The sequence below is a fragment of the Pleuronectes platessa genome, chromosome 17, assembly GCF_947347685.1.
Source record: "Pleuronectes platessa chromosome 17, fPlePla1.1, whole genome shotgun sequence".
NCBI lineage: Eukaryota > Metazoa > Chordata > Actinopteri > Pleuronectiformes > Pleuronectidae > Pleuronectes > Pleuronectes platessa.
The window spans coordinates 10,556,162-10,579,299 of NC_070642.1; the positions used below are offsets into that span (position 1 = coordinate 10,556,162).

General features: G+C 42.7%; 4 protein-coding genes across 4 annotated transcripts; 2 read left to right on the forward strand and 2 right to left on the reverse strand.

Moving 5' to 3' along the window:
* Nucleotides 1-5,737: 5,737 nt before the first annotated feature.
* Nucleotides 5,738-8,875, reverse strand: arf6a (ADP-ribosylation factor 6a). Its single transcript, XM_053445132.1, has 2 exons — nucleotides 8,722-8,875; nucleotides 5,738-8,589 (listed from the first exon to the last, which is right to left on the reverse strand). Exon 2 carries the CDS (start codon nucleotides 7,963-7,965, stop codon nucleotides 7,438-7,440), a length of 528 nt encoding a protein of 175 aa, XP_053301107.1. The 5' UTR covers nucleotides 7,966-8,589; nucleotides 8,722-8,875; the 3' UTR covers nucleotides 5,738-7,437.
* A 2,239-nt stretch (nucleotides 8,876-11,114) lies between these two features.
* On the forward strand, nucleotides 11,115-17,985 carry prpf39 (PRP39 pre-mRNA processing factor 39 homolog (yeast)). Its single transcript, XM_053445209.1, has 15 exons — nucleotides 11,115-11,266; nucleotides 12,276-12,713; nucleotides 13,185-13,378; nucleotides 13,478-13,603; nucleotides 13,741-13,859; nucleotides 14,017-14,184; nucleotides 14,298-14,478; nucleotides 14,891-14,998; nucleotides 15,088-15,252; nucleotides 15,697-15,823; nucleotides 15,978-16,246; nucleotides 16,498-16,682; nucleotides 16,772-16,855; nucleotides 17,043-17,154; nucleotides 17,369-17,985. The coding sequence occupies exons 1-15, from the start codon at nucleotides 11,254-11,256 to the stop codon at nucleotides 17,453-17,455; spliced, it is 2,376 nt and encodes a 791-aa protein (XP_053301184.1). The 5' UTR covers nucleotides 11,115-11,253; the 3' UTR covers nucleotides 17,456-17,985.
* Nucleotides 17,986-18,499: 514 nt separating this feature from the next.
* Nucleotides 18,500-20,001, forward strand: faua (FAU ubiquitin like and ribosomal protein S30 fusion a). The gene is made up of 5 exons (XM_053445727.1): nucleotides 18,500-18,577; nucleotides 19,045-19,126; nucleotides 19,263-19,407; nucleotides 19,593-19,648; nucleotides 19,778-20,001. Exons 2-5 carry the CDS (start codon nucleotides 19,052-19,054, stop codon nucleotides 19,901-19,903), a joined length of 402 nt encoding a protein of 133 aa, XP_053301702.1. The 5' UTR covers nucleotides 18,500-18,577; nucleotides 19,045-19,051; the 3' UTR covers nucleotides 19,904-20,001.
* Nucleotides 20,002-20,500: 499 nt separating this feature from the next.
* fkbp3 (FKBP prolyl isomerase 3) lies at nucleotides 20,501-22,832 on the reverse strand. The gene is made up of 7 exons (XM_053444907.1): nucleotides 22,700-22,832; nucleotides 22,268-22,369; nucleotides 22,067-22,168; nucleotides 21,824-21,959; nucleotides 21,630-21,697; nucleotides 20,994-21,091; nucleotides 20,501-20,831 (listed from the first exon to the last, which is right to left on the reverse strand). Exons 1-7 carry the CDS (start codon nucleotides 22,802-22,804, stop codon nucleotides 20,777-20,779), a joined length of 666 nt encoding a protein of 221 aa, XP_053300882.1. The 5' UTR covers nucleotides 22,805-22,832; the 3' UTR covers nucleotides 20,501-20,776.
* Between the last annotated feature and the right edge of the window lie 306 nt (nucleotides 22,833-23,138).

Below are 23,138 nucleotides of genomic sequence, written 5' to 3' on the forward strand. Positions count from 1 at the left end.
CTGAGGGAGAGAGCGAGCGAGCGGCATTGAGAATAATTGGCTCCCTGTTCAGCCAGACAGAATTCCAGCAGTCCTATTAATAATTACACAATGTGTGAATTTCAACCTTTAACCTGGGTTCAACCAGGTTTATTACAACAGCTTTCTAAAGAGTGGCTGAGACACTTGTTGCATCTCTCATCACTGCTCAGAAGGGGGAAATAATTTGAGATATACATGTTGTTGATTTGACTCTTACTGACCAGGCTTGCATTCGAAGCAGTCACACACTAGGATCCTCACTTTTCCTATTTCATAGTTGCAATGCAGAAAATCAGTCTGTAATTACAGAGCTGTTTAACACACATATAATTAGCATCAGAATAACAATACTTACACCCCCGTCCTTACTGATTTATTTTAGAACCAGGCACTCGGTCTGTTGTTCTTATCTCTACTACAGTATGCTGCATATCATTATTTTTTTTAATCTCATTTTGTCCATCTGTTGCTGTAGCGTGCCAAGTGTCACACAGGAAGGTTGCAGCATATGTCACTTCCTGTCACAAACGAAAGTGCTGCTCAGAATGTATTCATCAGTTTGGGACTGTATCTCAGATGAAAAGTATTTTTGTATATAAAAAAATATCAACAGGTCTTAGCTCAACGGTTGATTGGGACAAAATCCATAAATCAGGTCTATATACCACCTTGGAAGGTATATGAAAAATATTGCTGACCCGACATGTTATGTTCATAAGTTCCGTGAGTGTGCACCAGTGTTGATTCTGAAAGACCTTTCCTCTTACCTGTCCAGGCTGTTTAAAATCAAAATCAAGTAGCTGTAAACCTCAAAAGTAAACTACAACAAAAGATCTTACAAACCATCTGAAAGAAGATTATGAAAATCAAAATCAAATGCGCTGCTTCAAAGTTGATCAAAAACACATTTAAACGATGAAAAGATTTAATTTCCCATAAAGAATAAAATGAATGTCTGCCATGTTTTTTGTTTTCACGAAGAGAGAGAAGCGCATAGGTCAAGTGACCCCAGCCTCCTGACTCACGATTACGTTGAATTCATACGAATTCTAGTGCATTACTTTTAGTGGCATTTCCTACAGAATTTTGATGAGAGCTTCCTGCACCTCTAACACTCTGAATGACATCAAATGTGGCCTTACTTTAGAAGCAAAACTCAAGCAACAAGGAACTGGTTGCAATCGTTGGAGGCCTCCTGACTCCCTGTCTCTTCATGCTTGGGCTCTGGCGTACCTGGACGTTGTGTGCTTGGGCGTGTCGGCTGCTCGAGTCCATGGAGCCGGGGGGTCATCTGTGGAGGCTTGGTGTTCGCTTTTGTTGTGGTACCCCTTTTTAACCTCTCTGTTTATTTGTTTGGAAGCAAGATTATGCCGAAACTTCAGGATATATTACTACTGTAGGTATTACCATGAAACATGATGGGTCAGGGAGGAACGTGTTAAATCTGGAGCATATCCAGATCAGCAGACAGACCCAGGAATTTCCCTTAACACTTGTTGTGATGTTTTGAACAATTCATGGATCTTTAAAAAAAATAAACTGGCATAGAGAACTGATGAGTGTGTGAAATTTGGTTGAGCTAGATTGAATTTAAGGGCTGTTGGGCCTTGACGGGGGGTATGAGCTCTGCACCTTATTATACGCCTCTTTACCTGCTCCTAGTTGCAAATTTTCTGTTTAAACTGTTTTTAAAGGATGTGAAAAAGCTATACTTTCAATGTACATCTTCCGTTAATTACATCTCTGAGGCTGAATTATTGCTGCAGCGCACAACCCTCCCACTGCACTACTTCCCCGCCAAACGCAAACACGGGCCTCGGGCTCCCCATAATTATTAGCACATTGTCCGAGGCGGGAGGGAGGGATGTACAATGTGCGACAGATTCTGACGAGCTCACAACTGCCTGGACGCTGAATGTCACGGTGCATGCTGCTTTTACAACACTGTTTAAACCGGCCCCATGACAACCAAGACTTTCTGAGCTAGCAGCTCCGGCCCCTCCACCCCGTGCAGAAGACCCTTTGTGTGTCCCAGTAGTGGATGTTGCAGACAGGAAATGCCTGTGAAGACAACTGTGAGTTTTCACATGACACAGTATTTCTTTTATTTTTTTATGAAACAAAGAAAAGACTGAATTAAATGTGAACCTTATAATGAATAGCTCAAGCATTGCTTGCTCAAGATTAGGCAGAAGGGTGTGTTGGCTTATTTTTTGTCCTGTTGCCCATGGCAATTGGAGGATACAGTGTTATACAGGGTGCACAGAGGAGGATTATGACAGTAAATTTGAGTTTCCTTCCTCTAGGTGATGAGGAAGGGCTTTTTTTAAATATGCACTGAAAATGTCCAGCAAACTAGAAGGGCCCTTGAAGAGCACTTACCTCCACCAAGGCCAATGCCCTATGTCACCATGATATAGAAATGGAAAAAGAAAGTCACATATCCGCCCCTGATCCAGATCTGCAGTATACTTTAAAGAAATTCACAAAAATGCCCTATCTTAGCTAACGAAAGTGAAAACGATTCTTCCCTGACCCATACCACATCATTCCACCGAGTCTCATGTAAATCCGTCCTGTAGTTTAAGCAGGATCTTGCTTACTATCAAACAAAACAACATGCAGACTGTCGATAAACATAACCTCTTAGGAACAGGTATTTGAATTGTTTAAGTACAGACCACAGTTACTCATAAACAAACCTTACAAAAAGTTTAGATCAGGTGTTTTTTCCCCCCCTAATGTTATGTGCAGATGTACTTGGAACCTTCACTTTAAAGTACAAGTAGCAATACCACAGTTTAAACATACTCAAATAGATACAAATAGATGCAGGAACCTAGAGGAACTGCCGGAGGTGTGAGAACAGACGTGATCATGCCATCTCACTACAGTTCATGAGTGTTACATGTGTCATAATGACAGTCTTTAAACTGCTTTTAACAAGATTTAAAGTGACATGACACACAGCCATCGTCTTTCAAAGCTGGTTTTCCTAGAGAGCACATGTCAGAGGTTGTACTGTGATGGTTTATTAAATATGAGCAGCAGACTCTTCTGTGTTTGTGCTCAATGGTTTCCTGGTTTTGACTCATGTAGAGCTGAAGTGAGATTAAAGTCAAAGAGGAACGCCCAGGGTAAACAAAAGACAGAGGAACTGCCAATGAGCTCCATTTTAAAGTATTGTTTGAAATTACCCCGTTCAAAAGGCCATACAATAGTCCGGTCCACCCCCCACCCCGACAGAATACAATGGCGACAACGCTCGGGGCTAAAACTGAACGAGAAAAAAAACGAAGCAGTTTTGCTTGAAGGGGCCGGCTTTCATTCAAATCCAGCACTTTTTCAGCAGCTTTCACTTGGCGAGCGGTCACAGGAAACACAAGTGAATCACATCTGAAGGCCCGATGTGACTGCTGATGGTGACGATGACGATGATGCAGAGGAAGGAAAGGAAGGGAAGTTGCATCAGTGAGGGCGCAGGGTCATTGTGTAGGATTGGACAGCGACAGGAAGAGAATGAGTGTCTCTGCAGTTATTTACTCAGGAACACATGTACATGCACATGTTCTAAAAATGCCTGTCTGTCTGTCTGTGAAACACATCCATGTATCAAGCCGTTCCTCTTATCGACTTCACACCCGGCACATGTATTCTTTGAGGTCCAGGTAGATGCAGTGTCTAATATGGTGCGGTTTGGAGACGCGATATGTTCAATATCATTAAACTATCAAATCTATAAAACTATAACGTCTGCATTGCAGATAAACCAGGTAGCAAACTTTCTAACATCACTCTGCGCAATAGACTGTTTATAAAAAGCTCTTCAAACAACGTCCAGGACCCAGACCAATAAAAAGGGACAGTATTGTAGAACTGATTGAGAAGGACTCACAATTCTGATAATTCTGAGGTATCCCAGGAGCAAACATCCCATTCCAAACAGGCAGGTTTGGAACAGGAGCTGCACTAGCTCATGGCAACTTCAAACCTGCTCAAGTAAGAGAAGACAAGGCAAACTGTTAAATCCTTTAACTGAGGGCCACAGGTGAGCCTGGCAGCATTCGACACCAGCCAAAGTGTGCAGTGCATCTGCTGCTGAGGGCAGTGACAGCTGGACAAGGGCCCCCGTGACATGTGCAGCGTTTCCGACCTGACGTAACACCCGGAGCCGTTTCAAAGCGCTCTCCCTTTTTTACTCCTCCATTGCTCCCGAGCAATGAGAAAGCGCTTATAGTTTCAACGTTTCCACAAAGGGAAAATCAAAAGCAAACAAGATCACACTTGACACCACTGGGGCACTGCCCTCCACTATTCAAATAGAGTGCTCTCAGTAGAATAGCACACTCTGAAAGTGCAGGAAATTCCTGTAACTGGTGCTGCCGATTCCAAAGAAATGGCCCGAGAGGGACTGTGCCGGGTTCAGGGGCAGATAATAGGGCTGTTGAGTCTGCGAGGTGTCTGAGTTTATCTGCCTGGGCCGTGTCCTTCATGCCGGACGCAGCTTTCAGCACAGCAACAGGTCAAACTTCACATCAACAGCCACTGAACAAACAGCACATGAGCAAACACAGCAAATACAGAGATAGAGCATTCCTGCACAGTGACTGTCCTGAAAACTCAGCTAGAATAACACTATACAGGTCAATTTAATACTTTAGCTTTTCATGAAACTGGAGGGTGGTTATGACCTGACTGCTCAGCACATAAGAGTCAGCCAGTGGGGTTGGGATTTCACCTGTGTGTGTTTATGTTTGAGACACAACCTGACATTTACTGTAGCTCTCTCTACTCACTCTTAAACCACCAACTTCCCATGGCAACTACTTTCGTCTTTCAAGCCTCTCCTGACTTGACAGTGACGTCACACAGTTCACATCTTTCATCGAATGACCACACACACGTCTCCATGACTTCAGGGGACAGTACGGTGACTTAAATGAATTTCATGGCGACTTACTCTAAACTTTACCATAGTTACAACTTTCCTAACCAAACCCAAACCTAACATTATACTAACATTAACCTAAACCTAGACTTAACCTTAAACCTAGACCTAACTCAAACATAGGCAAAACCTAACCTAAACCTAGTGTTGACATAAACGTTCAATTAATCCTAACATTAACCTAAACCTAACCCTGGGTAAAAATGTAATGATTTGCCATATGGGGTCTTGATTGGTCCCCATAATGGGACTCTGTGAACATGTTGGTCCTTATGGCTCAGAAACATATGAATCCCAGTGCTACAGTAAAGCTGGCAGATTAAAAAAAATGAATGAATGGCTGGAAATGAAATGTTGGAGCGACCTCAGATCTGCGCCTCAGGGTGACTTGCATACCCAGGGCAGATTGCCAGGCTGTCACCATAACCTCCGTGGCTTCACAAGGGAAGTAAGACACTAGTGTTGTTGCTTTCTCAGTAACACAACTTCATTCAGCTGGTTACAACACACTCTAGACCAGATTGTTCGAATTTTATCATCAAGTTAAATATGATGACGGTGGAAGTCTGCGCGCGTGTTAAATGTGTCACTTCCTGCTTACGGAACTGAACTGTTGCTACTTCACTTTTGACAGCACCCATGTTTGAACAGGAATGTGAAGTTAGCCATTACCAGGAGAGCACGGAGTGTCCTGTTCCTACCTGAAATGCAGACATTTGTTGAGTTTTTATCTTTCATGACACAAGAACTGGGCCGACTCCAGCAATGTATACTTTTTTTTTTTATTTGTCTCCTTTGTTTCCAAATGTCAAACGTTCTCTGCGGAATCAGCGCCCAGATGGATAAAAGTGATACTTTCAGAAAGCCCGGTTTACCTGACAATCACTACCCTGAAACCAGAGAAGTCATCATTTATTCAGAGCTGATGACACACACACACACACGAGCTCAGAGAGGAAACGGGTCGAGGATCACTTCACTTCACAGCTCGCTTGTAGCTAACCCTTTTTTCAACCATCATAACGCTCGGAGCTCTCACTTCCTCTTTCATCAGCTCAACTGGTTTCTTTAAAAAAACAAATATTACTTTACCGAATCGTTGCAGCTGCTCATTGAAAAGGCGTCACTTCTGTTCTGATCTGGATATATTTTTTTATTATTTCATTAGCAGAGAAAAAAGGAAGCGAACAAAATAAAATAAAAGAGCAGTATCTAGAAACAATCCACAGAAGGCTGGTGTTGGAGGACCTTTACCTCTACAGGCAGGTGATGATGGAATAAAAAGAAGAAGAAGAGGAGGAGGAGCAGTCACTGAGGCACCTACACTGGAGGTGGCAGGGGGGGTGGGGGGGTCGGGAAATTCGTAAACACTCGCTGGGGCCCCAAAAGTCAGTCACAGAAAATTGAAATGTGCACAGCCAGCTCGTCGGAACCCCCACCCAGCACATTCACCCACCAACACACCCTCCCCAAAGTGCAAACTCAGCGTTTTGAGAACACCTTCTGTTGTAGTAACTGTCTTGATTTTTTTATTTGATTTTTGGGGGAATAGGGGGGGGGGGGAGAAACATCTGTGACCCCCTCCTAAGGCAGCTGAAACTACAAAATACTCAAGAGTAATGGAAGCTCTGAGAGGAAAAGAATAAACAGGCAATAATAAGACTGGTGGTAACAGGTTGACACCCCTGAAACAACAAAAATATATATCCATATCACAGTGTGTGTGAATATCCAGCGTCCACATAGTGTCCTTGAAAACAAACCGCCACAGCAGACATGATGGATGTAATCACTGCACAGGAAATAAGTACTAACACGTTTCCTCATTCATCCCAGTACAATCAGATATGAAAACAGTTACTTTTTTTGTCTTTTCTTCTTCTTCCTCGAGGTCCTAACATATCCACAGTACACATTCTTACACGATGCAGAGGCAGTTTGAGCCACGAAGGTGATATGCTGATGCTATATAGGCGATGGTTTCTGGACGTCCCCCATCCCCCACCCCCACCCCCATCCTTTGGATATGTAGCTGGGTCGTGAGAATACTGAATGAGAGCTGAGCGGGGGGGGTCGAAACGGTAAGTGTGTGTCCCAAAGTCCCCAGAATGGTACCAAAAAGGAGGAAACGAAAATAAAGGATTTGCAGTACGAGCTGGAAATGAAGCTTAATGTATATTTAGACAGTACTGATTATACAGAATGTGAACCAAAGCAAACTAAAAGAAAAGCCAGGCGTAAAACAATTGTTTAAATGAAATCTGGGGTTATAGTGAAGTCATCATTATCAAAAAAAGAAAAGGAAAAGAAAACAAATTATAATTGCTACTCTCTTTGATATATACTCAGAAGAGAGGTTGTGGTATTAATTGCTTCAGATTGCATTTTTTTTTTTTTTTAACTCGTGTTTTCATTCTCAGCTACTATTTCTGTCTCCAAGTGTCCAGGCTGGTGAAGTGGGAGCAACATTAAGATTTGTAATTTGAGGTAAGCCAGGTGAGGCCTTCGCATAGTCCGTCCCCCGTGGTCGCACACGCGGGCTGAACGTACCAATTCCTATCGCGGATCCGGGTCAGGCCCAGCTTCTCCTGGATCTCGTGGGGCTTCATGGCGTCGGGCAGGTCCTGCTTGTTGGCGAAGATCAGGATGATGGCGTCCCGCATCTCCCGGTCGTTGATGATGCGGTGGAGCTCCTGCCTGGCCTCGTCGATCCTGTCCCTGTCGGCACAGTCCACCACGAAAATGAGGCCCTGGGTGCCGGTGTAGTAATGTCTCCAGAGGGGCCGGATCTTGTCCTGCCCACCCACGTCCCAAACGTTGAACTTCACATTCTTGTAGGTGACGGTCTCCACGTTGAAGCCCACCGTGGGGATGGTGGTGACCGACTGGCCCAGCTTCAGCTTGTACAGGATGGTCGTCTTGCCGGCGGCGTCAAGTCCAAGCATCAATATTCTCATCTCCTTGTTGCCAAAGATCTTTGACAGCATTTTGCCCATCTTGTTTGCTGGGCATAAATACTTGGGTTTAAAATGAAATAAAAAAATCACTTCTCTAATGAGACACAGTCCAAGGGTGAGAGGTCAGAGTGTCAGTGTGTGCTGGGAGCCTCTTCCACGTGACGGCCGCGGTGGGCTCACACAAGTGTCAGTTTTCAAAAGGTGCTGACTTTCAAGTTTGAGTTGTACAATTGTGTTGGACTGAGGTGATGTGACCTGAGATGGTGACTCACTGGGATCAGTGTGTGTGGAGCCCTGGTAGATTTGGGTGGGGATATATTTTCATGAGGTAAAAAAAAAAGATTTGCATCCCCGACGGCTTTAGAGCAGCTGAGGCCACATTTCAGGACTTATTTCCCCTTCAGAAACCAGGCGGATCTGCTGGAGATGTCCACAAGAAGCCTTCAGTCGGTGAATCAGGCCCAGTCCTGAGCCCGGGTTCCCACTTCCTCCTTCGGCAGCTCCACACTTGCCTTCACTCAAATCCAGTCGATGGATTTCACAGCCCCGGGTTTTTCCCCCCTTCTTCTCACGAGCACTCCGGTGCGTTTCTGCCGCGGGACCTCCAGAGGAAGACCTCCCCAAAAGGTCATTGATTCATCCGACTTTCTTCTCCTCTTCCCCCTGTGACACAAGAGCGGTCCGGAGAAGGGAGGGGTGTTAGTACACGGAGCAACTTTGGGTCCGACAAATTCAGCCCTCCGCGGCCGGAAAAGCCGAACAGAGGCGGGGAACACAGAGAAGCGGGTTCACTACCTGCGTTCGCGGCGATCTCCCCTCCGTCCCCGGGCCGTTTCTCCCCGCTCTTGCCGCTCTCTCCGTCGCGCTTCCTCCCTCTCTCTCTGCGGCCGTTCAGTCGAGCTGTGGCGGGGCTGTGTTACCGGAAAAGGTGCGGACCCAGATCAGCCGCCACTTCCTCTACACACACTACGCCGAGGCGTTCAGGGACACAGTGTGAGCTCCGACATTTGAGGAAGATTTACTACGAAAGGGGGTTTTCAAAATGTATCTCTCCCACATACCTCTACATTATTTAACTTCATTTTATTTTATTTTCAAAATAGTATGTAATAGTTAAACGTTTAAATAGTGTAAATAGTGTAGTTTTTTTTAACTTTTTATTTATTTAGAAGGGGACAGTGCACATTAATTAGGATGAGCACAATGATTGATATAAATGTACCAGTTAGTCTCTTAGACTAATTTCATCAGAAGTCCCAGGCAGGTTGACGTTCAAAACTATTTCACCATTCATATTTATATTTATTTAAAAAAGTGTTAACTGTGTTTACACCTGGTAAGTTACTGACTTTCTGCTATAACGCTCTATATATTGTATCACTGTATTTATTTTAGCCGTGGGTTTACTTCTGATGGCTTTTTGGTGCTGATTATTAATGTTGGTGGATACGAAGAATATCACTTTGTGAACTGCAATCAGTTCAGTTCTGACTGTATTCCTTTTTTTATAACAGAATTTTTAAACAACAATAATCATTTATATAGCACTTATTACAAAACATAGTTACAACGTGCTTTATAAATTAAAAACATAGAAGTGAACTTTAATTAAAGGACATAAAACAAATAAAAACACAGACATAAAAGAAACAAATGAAACAATAAAAACCCTCAAAATGTGACAGAAATGTAAGAATTTCAATGATAAAAGCTAGAATGAGTTAAAATCAGGGGAACGCGGTTTAGTCATACTATAAACTTAAAACTGTAGCATAATTAAATACTGCATAGATCAGAAGGCCTCGACACAAAGCGGGCAGTTGCATGGGAATGAAGTCTTCAGAATTACGACGACACTTTAAAGCAACATACGCCATTTCGCATGCGCGCTGTAAACGCAGTGAGCTGCAGCGCGGCCCCATTAGCTGCTGCTGACGCCATTTGAGCTTTCAGAGTGAATTTAATCACCTCTGATGCTACATGTGGCTCATGAATCACCCACACATCTGTACACACGGAGCAGAGGTGACGGTTTAGCAGATCCTCTCAGCTCAGGAGGGTTTTACTCACGGTGTTTCCGACACGTTCTTCCATTCATTCAAAACGTCCCTGTATGAGCAGGCTGTGACGTGGAGGTTGTGTGTGAGTGCGACTGAGGAACTACAGTGTTTCATTCTGAACATGTGTAGAAGTTACCTACACGTAAAGGGAATTTCCCAAACCAATATGTGTTATCAGGATCATTTGTACAGAAGTAAATATTAAGAGCATGATGAATAATAAAGATACAGTGTTACATGTTATGTTGATAAGTTCATTTCTCGTTAAAGGTATCAGCATATATGCCTATAATACAAAGTTAGCCTGCTTGTTATTGTGATATTAGCCACTGTGAAACCAGAGGAACATTAATTTGTATTTTTAACATCAATGATCTAAAACATTTAGAAAATTTAACATTCAGTTTAAGAGTAAAAATACAAAAGCCTACTATAATTACTGTTATGGTTCAATGCAATTTCCTTGTAATCAATGTGAGATTATGCAATCCAGTGTTTGAGTAGCTCCATATAGTATAGAATTGAGTATATATATAAATACAAATATATAATCATGTGCAGTTCTGTTACACTGTTTATATTACAGTGCTTATAGCTTATGTACTTGGTTGTGTGGAATAAGCCTAAGTATATATAAATATGATATATAAATGATTTATAATCAGCCATGTGCAGTACTGTTACACTATTTATATATTGTTTACCTTGTACATATTTCAGTTGTTAGTTCTTAGTTGCTTCACCATGTCAAATTCCTTGTTTGTGCAACTTACTTGGCCAATTAAACCTGATTCTGATTGTGTTTGTATTGTATTTAAAAAAAAAAAAAGTCGATCTCACCATAGCAGGCATAATAAAGGATTATTCTATCTTATCTTATTTTAGGCTAACTTTATGTTTATCTTATCTTACAAATATAATATAATACCAAATAAATATAATAAATTGATGAAAATATGTCGATATATTTCAGATCTCCACACTGTACACACCTCTGTCTTTTTCAGGTTAAAATAACGGAACTTAATTCTTAAATTCCTCTTTTTTCTCGTGACCTTCGTGCTCAATTCAAAACTGATCAGAAAGTCGAACGCGCGCGCGCACACGTACCCACAGGTTGGCGGGCGTATGACTGCGCATGCGCACTCTCCAGCTCAGCGCTTCCTCAACTTGATAAGAATGGTCGCCGGAGCACGCCTGCACGTCATAGGTTAGATAAAGTGACTTCGGGAGCCTCACGCAAGTTCTCACCGCCGGTCAGAATTTCATGGAAGATACTGGTAAGATCCACAAACCCGTAATGCTTCGTGTGGTGGATGGCGGAAGACTAGAAATGTGGTGATTCAACAGAGCTAACGCTAGCTACGCAGTGTTGCTCGAGCCGTCGCCAGCGCTAGCCCGCTAGCTAACGTGGAGGAGCCGCGGGTGCCGTCTATCAACTGGACATGTAGGCAAATGCTTAGCACGCTGTAGTTGTGGATTTGGTTAGCTAACTCTGAGTTGACCAAGCTCTGATTATATTATAACGTGTCGCCGAGCTGAGTCGAAAACATTAGTTAACGCTATAGAGCGTCCTTATTTTAATCCGTTTCCCCGATACTTGACGAAGGCTGTTGTGAGGCTAACGCTAATACCTGGTAAACTAGTGCTGCGATGGGTGTCGGGGAAACAGGAGTTGAGGCCCAACTTCGGATCGAACTTTGATTATGCAAACAACCTCCCGGGTGAAAACACGGGCTCGAGCTAACGCTAAAGCTAACATTTACCAATTCCAACCGAACAAGCAATGGGGCCTTTGCGGCGAAGTTAAGCAGCTGCGCGTTCTGTTATTTAAGTAACCGAACACGTGGTTACATTATTTTTAGGAGCTTAATGGGGATTTACCAGTAAGCTGTCGTCTGTTTTAATGTTAGAACAAGGAAGTATCCTGTTGCACCAGCAGTTGCTTCGGCCCGGGTGACCTCTTATGGTGGGAAGTGAACTTATAGTCGATATGTTAGATTTTAATGAGCTTCTGCAAGTTAATATAAAACACGTGTAAGGATACGAACGTACAATTCGTATGATTCTATGAAGTGACGATCATCAAGTTATGAAATGTGATGGCATGAGTAAAACCTGTTCCTATACCACACAAGTTCTGGTAAATTCTTTATCTACAATTTGTGCGTTTTGAGGTGCTGAATACTTAATGTACCAAATGGTAAATTGTTACAATGTGGTTTAATTTGGCTGTTCGGTTTCTGCTCATAAAACATAACATGACCAATCCAACCTGCTTTTCAACAGACCTGCCATTCTCAGACAACACCCGTACTGGAATGCTGGACACTGAGTCCACTGCCATGGAGAGCAATGGGGATGCTTTTCTTCCTGAACTTCCAGTTTTAGGCCAAACCGCTGAATGGTCCCTGGGCCAGGTTGCTCCAGAGCCACTCACAACCATCTTGCCTGATGACTCTGATGCATCCCAGGATGGTGCTGGGGAACCACAGCCACCAACTGAGATGAATTCCACAGAGCTGGGATCTGTGGAGAAGGCCGTCGAGCAGTTTCAGCTCGCCAGTGCTCAGCTTCTCCGAGAGGAGCAGCCGCCACAGCCGACAGAAGAACCAGAACAGCCACCACAGCAGCCACCAGAGCACAACGCAGAGTCTGTGGACGCGGAGCAAGAGGGCCAAGAGATGAGTGTGGAGCCAAGTGCTGCTGTACAAGATGGCAGTCAAGGTGATTAACATAGATTGATGGATTACTTTATTGATCGCTGGAGGGAAATTAAATAGAATGTTTGGCATTTAGTTATAATGAAGTTGGTCTTAGTTTAACCATAAGATGTGCAACAAAAATGTAATGTTGATCATGATTTATTAAAAGAAGTCCCTTTCCAATAATACACTCAACTGAAGTGATTAAGCAGCTACTCTGAACAATGCTATTGGTCACATAAACAAACACATGAGGCACTGTTAATTTGTTTCTCAAACATCAGATTTTACTGCAATTAAGTTCAGTCTCACTTCGATTCAGTTAAAACGGAACCATAGGGATTTTGAAAAGTGTCAACATTTTCTATTGTTTTTCAACTTAGTGTTATTTATTGGTAAAAATAGAGTATCAATGTTGGTCCCATAAAAGCAAGTTTAAAGTATGTGAACCTCCATTAGTGCAACTAATTGATTTGCCCAATATCTTCTTCAGACGGGGCTGAGGCACCACAGGTTACAGAGGATGGCATGGAGCTGGAAGAACCATCCAAAGAGACAACAGAAGAAGCAACTGTTGCTCCAGAGCCACCGCTGCCCAGTGAGTTTGAAAAACTCTTTAAAGGTTGCGAGGAGAATCCAGAAGACTTCAATGGTTGGGTCTACCTGCTGCAATATGTGGAGCAAGAGGTACAAAAAAAATTATTATTAAAGTATGTTTAGTTTCTAAAGTTGAACTTTTACATAACCTCATTCTGTGAATCTTTTCGGTTTCTCTCCTCATTGCAGAACGACCTTGAATCTGTAAGAAAGTCATTTGATTTATTCTTCCTACGCTATCCCTACTGCTATGGCTACTGGAAGAAGTATGCAGATATCGAGAAAAAGCACGACAATGTGCAGGTTGCAGAAGAGGTAAATATACATATTATTAAGACATGCACACATTTATTGTTAGAGATACTAAGCTTTAAGGGGAAAGAGGGATCTTTTAAGAATTTTAGCAAATTAGCTCCAGTCATTGACAGGCTTTTTGTTTCATATCTGCAAAGGTATACAGAAGAGGCTTGCAGGCCATCCCTCTCAGTGTGGACCTGTGGCTGCACTACCTGGCTTACATCAAGGAGAACTCAGACCCTAATGCCCCAGAGACGGAGGGACACATTAGAGCGTAAGTAAAACACTTAATCATATCAACAAACTATATCGAAATGGCTCTATTTTTGTGTAAATTATTGAATTAACCACATATTCATGGTTTATGAACAGTATTTTGCCCTTTTGAAACATCAAATAGAATTCATATTTTCTTCATTTTCTGCCATCAGTACTTATGAACAGTCAGTGCTTGCAGCAGGCACAGACTTCCGCTCAGACCGTCTGTGGGAGTCCTTCATCAGCTGGGAGACAGAGCAAGAGAAGCTGGCAAATGTCACTGCTGTCTATGATCGCATCTTGAGCATCCCAACCCAGCTATATTCCCAGCACTTTCAGAAGTAAGGGGAAAGGAGAAGATGGTGGTTGCAGTCATGTTTAATCCTTATCTAAACTTTGAATTGCCTTGTTGAAATGTGCGATACAAATAAACTTACCTTTTCAAATTTTGCAGCTTCAAAGAGCATGTGCAGAACAACAACCCTAAACACTTCCTGTCAGAGAAGGAGTTCATCGAGATGAGGCTTGAGCTCTCTAAATCCAGCCTTTCGTCGATGGTCGGCAGCGATGGAGAGACGCCTGCTGCTGAGGAGGAGCTACCACCTGGAACAGATGATCTTGCTGATCCTGCAAAGGTAGAAATTCAACTTCTAATCCTGGAGTGGTGACTCATTTAGCAAAATTGTTGCAGGCAGGGGTTAGTAGGAGCTTACCTTGATGAAATAGAAAGAAAGTTGTTCAGGTTTGAAGGGGTGTTTTTATGTCAGCAGCCAAGCCAATGAATGCCAGTGGGGATTCAAGGTGGTTTCCAATCAGAGACTCGTCTTAAATCTAAAAGGATGACCTGAGGCCCATTGATCCCAGCACCTGCACCCAGAGGCTGATGTGCTGGGTGCATACATACTCTCCCCTCTGCAGGCTTCTTGTGTCTGGCAAGCTCATGGTGATGTAAATTCTTGGCTGCAGGTCTAGCAGTTTTTACATCAAGTGGAGAATCTGAAGTACACATGACAGTGTTGACCCTTTTTTTTGTGTGTTTTTATGTAGAGAGTGACAGAGATCGAGAATATGCGCCACAAAGTCATCGAGGTTCGGCAGGAAGTATTCAACCACAATGAACATGAAGTCAGCAAGCGCTGGGCCTTCGAGGAAGGGGTATGTTTCTTTTCGTGTGAATTATGGTAAATGTTTTTCTTTGTATTTTTTCCTCTGTATAACAATAATTAATTTCTATGTCTTTATAGATTAAGAGACCATACTTCCATGTCAAAGCCTTAGAGAAGACCCAGCTGAACAACTGGAAGGAGTACCTGGACTTTGAGATTGAAAATGGGTCTCCGGAGCGCGTGGTCGTTTTGTTTGAACGATGCCTCGTTGCCTGTGCTCTCTACGAAGAGTTTTGGACCAAGGTAAAGTCACCGCTAACCCCGCTCTCATTCCCGATTCTTCCCTGCACTTCCCCCTCATCAACGATGATAATCACATCGACAAAGTAAATCGTCCTGCACTCTCTTTGCGTGTAACGTTGATATGTGACTGTATCTGTTGTATTAGGGGATGGCCAGCTTGCCACACAAGATTTGACTGCAGCATTTGCCAACTACTACGTTGCATCTTCTTCGTCTCCCACTACCTTACAGAAACTTATCTAATTGGTTCCATGAAGGTGCTGATGGGTTTACACAGAAAATTTCTAAAAACGATCTTGTCAATGAAGAAATTCAGTGTTTCTGTCAACTGAAAATGTGGATTTAAAACGTGTTGTCTCTTTTGCCTCTCTTTCTCCTCTGTTCTTTTTTCCTCTGTCCTCTCCTGCACGCTTTCCAACTCGCTTTCTCTTTCTCACTCTGAAGTATGCAAAATATGTAGAAAGCTACAGCACTGAATGTGTGAGACATGTCTACAAGAAGGCGTGTAACATCCACCTGGCCAAGAAACCTGCCATCCACCTGCTGTGGGCGGCCTTTGAGGAGCAGCAGGGTGAGTGACGCTCATTCAAACTAACATGCATATTGAACTTAGCAGTCAAATTAACCCAGGAGACGATGAGGAACTTAACGTGTGCAAAGTTACATGTGGTCCAAAAACCTAAAATAGCAGTAATTTGACTTGAGTTCATGTTCTATTTGCTCAGGCAATGTGGAGGAGGCTCGTGACATTCTGAAGTCCCTGGAGGTGGCAGTTCCAGGTATGGCCATGGTGCGCCTTCGGAGGGTCAGTCTGGAGCGTCGCCACGGTAATTTGGAGGACGCAGAGTTGCTGTTAAGGGAAGCCATGGATTCTGCGGAGGCCGTTTCCGAGACATCTTTCTACGCTGTGAAGCTGGCGAGGCAGCTGATGAAGGTGCAGAAAAGTCTGAGCAAAGCCAGGAAGGTGCTGCTGGATGCTATCGAAAAAGACCAGGTTAGGAACTAGTTTGTCAACTCTACATACCGACATGGTGGATTTGGCTTTAGGTGTAATAGCTGAACAAATCTGCAGACTGTAACTGTAGGGGAAAACCGATGAATATGAGTCATGTTGTCATGATGGGGCTTGCTAATGGATTTTTTCATTTAAAATGTTACTTTGTTCAGAAGTCAACATGATTGCACTGCCTAAATCTGTACAATTTAACAAGCTGATTTCCTTGCTGCTGCTTTCTGGCTTTACAGACGAGTCCAAAACTGTATCTAAACCTGCTTGAGCTGGAGTACAGTGGGGACGTGACGCAGAACCAGGAAGAGATCTTGGCTTGTTTCGACCGAGCCCTGAACAGTCAGATGCCCCTGGAATCTCGCCTCCTCTTCTCCCAGCGCAAGGTTGAGTTCCTTGAGGACTTTGGCACTGACATCAATGTGTGAGTTTCTTTTGTTACATTTAGAAGAGCATGTGTTATAAATATATACTAGTATTCATTCTTATTTTGATTTTTATTACATCTCTCAGGCTTGTGGCTGCATATGACGAACAGCAGAAACTACTGAAAGAAAGTGAACCCACAAAGCGGAAAGCAGAGAACGGATATGACAGGTGGATATGGGAACAGGGCTTGGGTCACATCACAATTTTCACAATTCTTTCAAGTAACTTATCACTCCTGGAAAATATTTTTAGCAGATTGACCAGTTTCCTGGAGTTACAGGTTGGGGCACAGTAATGTAACAGGCGATATTTCATGCTGACCTTTACTTTGTAATTTAAACTTTTTCGTCCACAGCTCTCAGGAACCTGATTCCAAGAAACAACGTGTGGATGACAGTTCCGCAGCAGCGACAGCAGCGACAGACGCGCAGGGAAACAACTCGGCTTATAACTACAACTGGTATCAGGTAGGTCTCATACCCAAGTCCAAGGTTACCTTACTTTCCGTTCTTGTCACACAGAACATATATGGCCATTTACCTTATTTTACAGGGTTTTCTTTAGGATTTTGTTTTTAGCAGTGGTGGCAGAAATTTATAAATGTGGGTGGACTGCCCGTGTCTCAAACTCTGAAGCTTATCAACTGTATGTTCTCAACTCTTCTTCTCTCCTTTCCATCAGCAATATGGCGGTTGGGGACAGAACACCTGGGGGCAGTACAACCAATACCCCCAGTATAACCAGTACTACCCCCCTCCTCCAACATGATGAGCAAAATCCTAACGTGAAGTCGGAGACTCAGAGGAAATCATCTTTTCTGACCTGCCTAAATCACTGAACAGGGCTTCTTCACAGGGTGTCATGGATATTTCGACCCAACCACAGACTTGCCGCAGACGATTTGTTCCTCCCTTCTGGTTTCGAGTGTGCTCAGTTAAATTACACTTTGTAGCTATTGTTTGGAGTAGAATAGACTTGGCCCTCCATGGCATTCATGTTTAATATAATATAACTTGCAACGATCATCATCTCCAACACTGGAGGTGCTTTAGTTTGGGTGTTTTCAATGCATGTTATTTGTGAAGGCAGAGTTATATTTTCCCCTGTTACAAAGGCTTTTTAATTTTTTTAGATTGGATGACTTAGTTTGGTCTATTTCTTTGTGTTTAAACTTGTAAAGGAGACCTTCATGTGTGTGCCTCTGAGTCATGTTTCCCCTTCTCAAACTGAAAGATTTTTAATATTTCATGGTTCTGTTTCCACAAAACATGAAGAGTTACTTTTTTTTTTTTTTTTTTTTTATTATTTTGACTTGATTTCCTAATAAAGACAACAATATCCTGAACTTTCTCGTTGATTCAATCTTTCTTACTATAGCTGTGTGGGTTAAATAATTGCCGAAGATCTCATGAGCTCTTAAGAGACATTTCAGACAATCCTATCAAGTGTTTTTTGGGAATAAAAGCTATTATATATTTTTAATATGGTCCAATGGGCATATGAGCAAAAACTAGTATTGAAAAGTTAAATTGGAATATGTTTTTTTCCCCCCTTCTACTGAGTCACTTGAAGGAATTGATCCACTGATCCAAATATTAAATAGTCTTATTTAAACCTCAAACATGTGACCCTAAAGCAACTCTATAGTCTCTGAGCCTCTGTTTAGCCTCGGGTTTTATTATCGGTTTGTGTGGTAAAGTTTAAATCACCAGAACAATACGGAGAATTGAATTACTGCCGATTTTTTCCAACGCAAACAAAACACATCACCCTTCAACTTGTGATGGGCGTGGCTACAGAGGCGGAAGTACGTAATGTCTGCACATGCGCGGTGTGGACCTTCAAACAGCCCTTTTTATGCCTAGCGTTGATCGACTAGCATCAAGCGAGGTAAGGCCTGTGCGTTTTCAGAGAAAACCCCTAAATTCGACAAAGCCCGACAGGTTTGAGTCGAAAAATATAGCACGTATGTCACCGCGCATCACGTTGCCTATTATTTTGAGCAGTTACGGGTTATATTACGTGTGTTTATGCGACTTTATGAAACGTGTTCCCCATGTGGCTAACCACGCTAGCATAGCATTAGCGCGATACCCGTAGAGACAAGTGTGTTCCCGGCACGTTGCCCTGCTTCTCTTCCGTTTTCAAGTTTCCAGTTTTTGAAAGCGTTTATGCACATTCGTGTATGTTTGAAGATGGTATTCCATTTTTATTTTCAGACAGATAAATACATGGCCGGTCAGCGGTTCCTTGTTCGCTGTCATATATAAATCCAAAGCCACGAGCGGATTTCTGCGTCAATTACATGTTAAAATGAAAGTCAATGTTTAATCTTTGGGCCTTCTGTTTTCTTCCAGCATCAAGATGCAGCTGTTTTTGCGTGCACAGAACACCCACACCCTTGAGGTGACCGGACAGGAAACTGTTGGACAGATCAAGGTAAAATCTCGACAAGTTGTGCAGTTGACTGTTAGGATCTCATGGTCAGTTTTTAATAGCTGACTATTAACACCCAAGTGGGACTCTTATGTGGAAACGTGTATGAGAACACCTGTATCTCTGGTTTCTCTCTCAGGCTCATGTCCAGGATCTAGAGGGTCTCCTGGTCGAGGATCAGGTGCTGCTGCTTGCAGGCTGCCCGCTGGAGGATGATTCCTCCCTGGCATCCTGTGGAGTCTTGGAGCATTGCACCCTGGAGGTAGCTGGCAGGCTGCTGGGAGGTGAGTTCACTGACTCGACACTTAATTACTTGTTAGTCCACCAAAGATAAACATGCACATCCATTTCAGATACAAGTGGCATCACATGGTGTTCCTAGTAGACTACTTTTCCCACAAGTTTGTTATAAACTTAAGAACTTATTAGACGTGTCCTCACTATGATTTCCTTTTCTCCCCTACAACAGGTAAGGTCCACGGATCTCTGGCCCGTGCTGGAAAAGTTAGGGGACAGACACCCAAGGTAAGGAGACACTTTTTCTTGCCTGTTTCAGTATAATAAAAAAAAAAGCTTAATTTACAACATGTCTTGCATTTGGGATTGTCTAATAAATGTGAATAATAAGAGTCTCTTTGCCGTCTCTTTGTCCAGGTTGAAAAGCAGGAGAAGAAGAAGAAGAAGACTGGCCGTGCCAAGCGTCGCATCCAGTACAACCGGCGCTTTGTGAACGTTGTGCCCACCTTTGGAAAGAAGAAGGGACCCAACGCCAACTCCTAAATGCTTCAATGCCCCAAAGGAGAAGCATAATCACCACCTGTCAGTTTTTATCAAGTTAAATGTTATCCTGTACAGAATAAAATTTGGCTTGGACAGAACTGAATGTTGCAATGAATGTCTTATTTTCAAACCAGTAGCTTAGCTTACAGCAGTTTATTTAAAACTAAAATCGCAACAATTAAAGCCCTGCCAAGGCCAAATAGTTCCCTCAAATCCAACCTAGCTGCCATAACTTGTACAGATTCATAAAAATCTGAATATGTAGGATTCAACATTCAAGACCATGATCACGTGGAAAACTGTCCCCTGATCTACACTAAAGTTTTTAAAAAGTTGTACTGACTTCCCAGGTTTCATGGTAATCTGTACAACAGTTCTCAAACTGAATATTGGAAGAAGTAGAAATGACTGGTATATATTGAAGCAAGGTAAAGTCCTCCATTTATCCGGTTTCCCTTTTTAATTTCTGGTCTCAAATTTGCTTAATAAATTGGTTTAATCTGCCAATAGCAAGCTGTGTATAATCCTGCATTAAATTATATACAAATCAGTTCATAGAATTGCACAGTCTGGTTAATAACAAAAGCCAAAACACAATTTTCTTTAAGTATGAACTAAGTCCACAAAACAAGTTTATTTATCAATTACATTGTACATGTAAACAGAAACAAAAATATTTCAGGATGATTATATGTACATTATTAACAAGCCATTCCATTTGGCCAAAAACATTTGTAAGTGGTCGTTTTGTCTTGATGCAGCCTGTTGTATATAATGTAATGTGAGATAAGGTGTAGAGGAAGTAGTCACAGCACAGTCGAGATCGTGTTGTCCATCTGTAAGTGTGATGCATGCTGGCAAACGTGAAGTCAGTTAATCCACTGACACAAGCTCCACTTCAAAGATCAGCTTGGCATTGGGTGGTACTCTGGTAGCGCTGGAGTTAAGGAGAAGATGGCTGAAAATGAATTTAGCATCAGATCAAATTACAAAAGGAGCAAATGACCCCCAGTGTTGGCAGGACAACATTTCACTGCAGCTATACAAGACACACAGACAGTTGGAAACAATCAGCCACAGAAAAGGATACTTGTTGTCCGGGAGACCCTTCTTTCCATAGGCCCACTCTGGTTCGATCTCCACTCGGGCTGTTTCACCCTTGCTCATTGTTAGAACGGCCTCATCCCACTGTGAAAGACACAGATTAAATATGATTAGGTGGTGGAGGGAAGAGTCACTCTGAGGACCTGAAGATGCAAAATATCCGGGTGAGGCATCACGAGAACACAGCAGCAGATCCTCCGCAGGGTTTACCAGGAGCAAGACATTGTGTTGATTTGGTTTCTAACACACGACAGATGCATTAATGAAAAAACAAACAATACAATTATCTCAGGAAGGAACAAGCAGAGCCACACACGTAGAAGATGTCTAGTGAGCTTTTTAATGATAAGAGCCGACGCCAGTGACGATGTGCCGTAAACAAAAACAAGTTATCTCCACTGTTAAAATAACACATCACGTCCTGCCTCTGCAATGCTGCCCCCACCTGAGCGTTACGGATATTTCTGTGTTGTTGTCTGAGCAGAGAGAATCACCTGCTGCATTGTTCATACTTGAAAAGGCAAAAACTCTGGAGAAAGTCAGACATTCTCTGGGGTACATATCCGAGAACAGCTAGAGAGACACTTGAATGGACATCACAATTAACACGGTATTGACTTACTCCTCTGATGACTCTCCCCAAGCCAACCTTGAAGCACAGGGGTTTGGTCTGTCTCTTCTTTCTGGCGACTGTAGAAACACAAGCGGAGCGATGGTTTATACCTGATGTGTGTGTGTGGGGGGGGGGGGGGGGGGGGGGGGTGTAACACCCGATGGTAAAAAGGACAACATTTAAAAGGTGCACGTTGGTCCAACCTGCGGGAATATTGGTGTCAAACACGGTTCCATCCTCCAGGGAGCCAGTGTACCAGCAGCCCACAGTGTCGCCCTTCTTTGGGAAGTTGGTCTTGTCGCCCTTCTTCAGCACCGATTTGAAGTACTTCTTTGGACCCTGATAAAAGCAACGCAGGTTCATAATCTAATAATAATCTAATCTAATTTTTTGCACATAAATCAAACATTAAAAACATGTCCATCTTTGCCATCCTTCACCATTACCTCATCTACCACCTCCACTTTCACGTCTTTGGGCTTGTCTTCAATTGTCACTTCTCTGATATGATCGGTCACTTCTTTTATCGGATCTGTGCCAATAAATTTCTGCAACACAGACAGCACAACACACACACGCACATTGTTTACATGAGGATGTCAACCATATCAGTGTACATCTTCCCCAGTGATGCGGTGGATACTCACTTTAGTCTCGAACAGCTGATTGTAAGCGATGATCAGTTGCTCTTTCTTGGCAGTTTTGGAGACACTTTTGATGTTGCCCAGCAGCTTGTGCTCATTAAGGAACTGAAAAATAAAAACATCTCGAACGTAAATGACGTTGGCTAAATTGACCGATGACGTTTTTTAATAAGAAATAATGTTAAACAGTGAAAGCCGCGGGCTCTACTAGTGGTCAGATGAAATACTGTTTACGAAAAACACCGGTATAACTATTGAGTAGAACATGTGTTGTCGTGTTTTTAGCTTTGCGGGAAGCTAAAACCACTGCAGCTTTCCTGATGTGGCTCTGCTGCAGCTAACCACGCTGCATGCTGCGCTTCTCATTGAGGTTTAAAACTTAAACCAGGACACATTAAGACCAAGATCACGCACGGAAAAGAGGGGCGAACATACCGAGTGTGCTGCATTGTCCTGAATGAATTTGATTATGTCTTTTTTAGGGAAATCGTCATTTTTGAGCTGTTCATCGGTCCACTCCCGTGCTGGTTCGGCCGCCATCTTGAAAGGCGAACTGTTCAACTTTGACCCCCAGTGGCGCATTAGAGGCACTGCAACACTTCCGTATTTTATTTTCAGAGTACGCATGTTTTATTATTTTTATAATTTTAATTTTATTATTTACTGCCACAGTTTAGCTCATGAAGTGGAAGATGATATTAATTAGGACTTGACAAGAGAAAAAATAAAAGTAAACAAATAGATAAATATAAAAAAATTAAAAAATATAACACCCTCCCATTATTCAACATTCCTGAAGTGATAGGAGGAAAAACTCTCCGAAGTATGTCCTGCAACAGGAGAGATGAAATTTGACAGAGACAAACATGTGGCT

What these genes read in the sequence shown, in the direction of transcription:
- fkbp3 (XM_053444907.1), bottom strand. Translation starts at nt 22,804, where the DNA reads ATGGCGGCCGAACCAGCACGGGAGTGGACCGATGAACAGCTCAAAAAT. An exon ending in AAGTGGAGGTGGTAGATGAG is followed by an intron (nt 21,960 to 22,066) that starts GTAATGGTGAAG and finishes TGCTTTTATCAG; the next exon opens with GGTCCAAAGAAGTACTTCAA. An exon ending in TGGGGAGAGTCATCAGAGGA is followed by an intron (nt 21,092 to 21,629) that starts GTAAGTCAATAC and finishes TGTCTTTCACAG; the next exon opens with TGGGATGAGGCCGTTCTAAC.
- arf6a (XM_053445132.1), bottom strand. Translation starts at nt 7,965, where the DNA reads ATGGGCAAAATGCTGTCAAAGATCTTTGGCAACAAGGAGATGAGAATA.
- faua (XM_053445727.1), top strand. Translation starts at nt 19,052, where the DNA reads ATGCAGCTGTTTTTGCGTGCACAGAACACCCACACCCTTGAGGTGACC. An exon ending in AAACTGTTGGACAGATCAAG is followed by an intron (nt 19,127 to 19,262) that starts GTAAAATCTCGA and finishes TTTCTCTCTCAG; the next exon opens with GCTCATGTCCAGGATCTAGA. An exon ending in TTAGGGGACAGACACCCAAG is followed by an intron (nt 19,649 to 19,777) that starts GTAAGGAGACAC and finishes CTCTTTGTCCAG; the next exon opens with GTTGAAAAGCAGGAGAAGAA.
- prpf39 (XM_053445209.1), top strand. An exon ending in ATGTGCAGGTTGCAGAAGAG is followed by an intron (nt 13,604 to 13,740) that starts GTAAATATACAT and finishes ATATCTGCAAAG; the next exon opens with GTATACAGAAGAGGCTTGCA. An exon ending in GCAGAGAACGGATATGACAG is followed by an intron (nt 16,856 to 17,042) that starts GTGGATATGGGA and finishes TTTCGTCCACAG; the next exon opens with CTCTCAGGAACCTGATTCCA.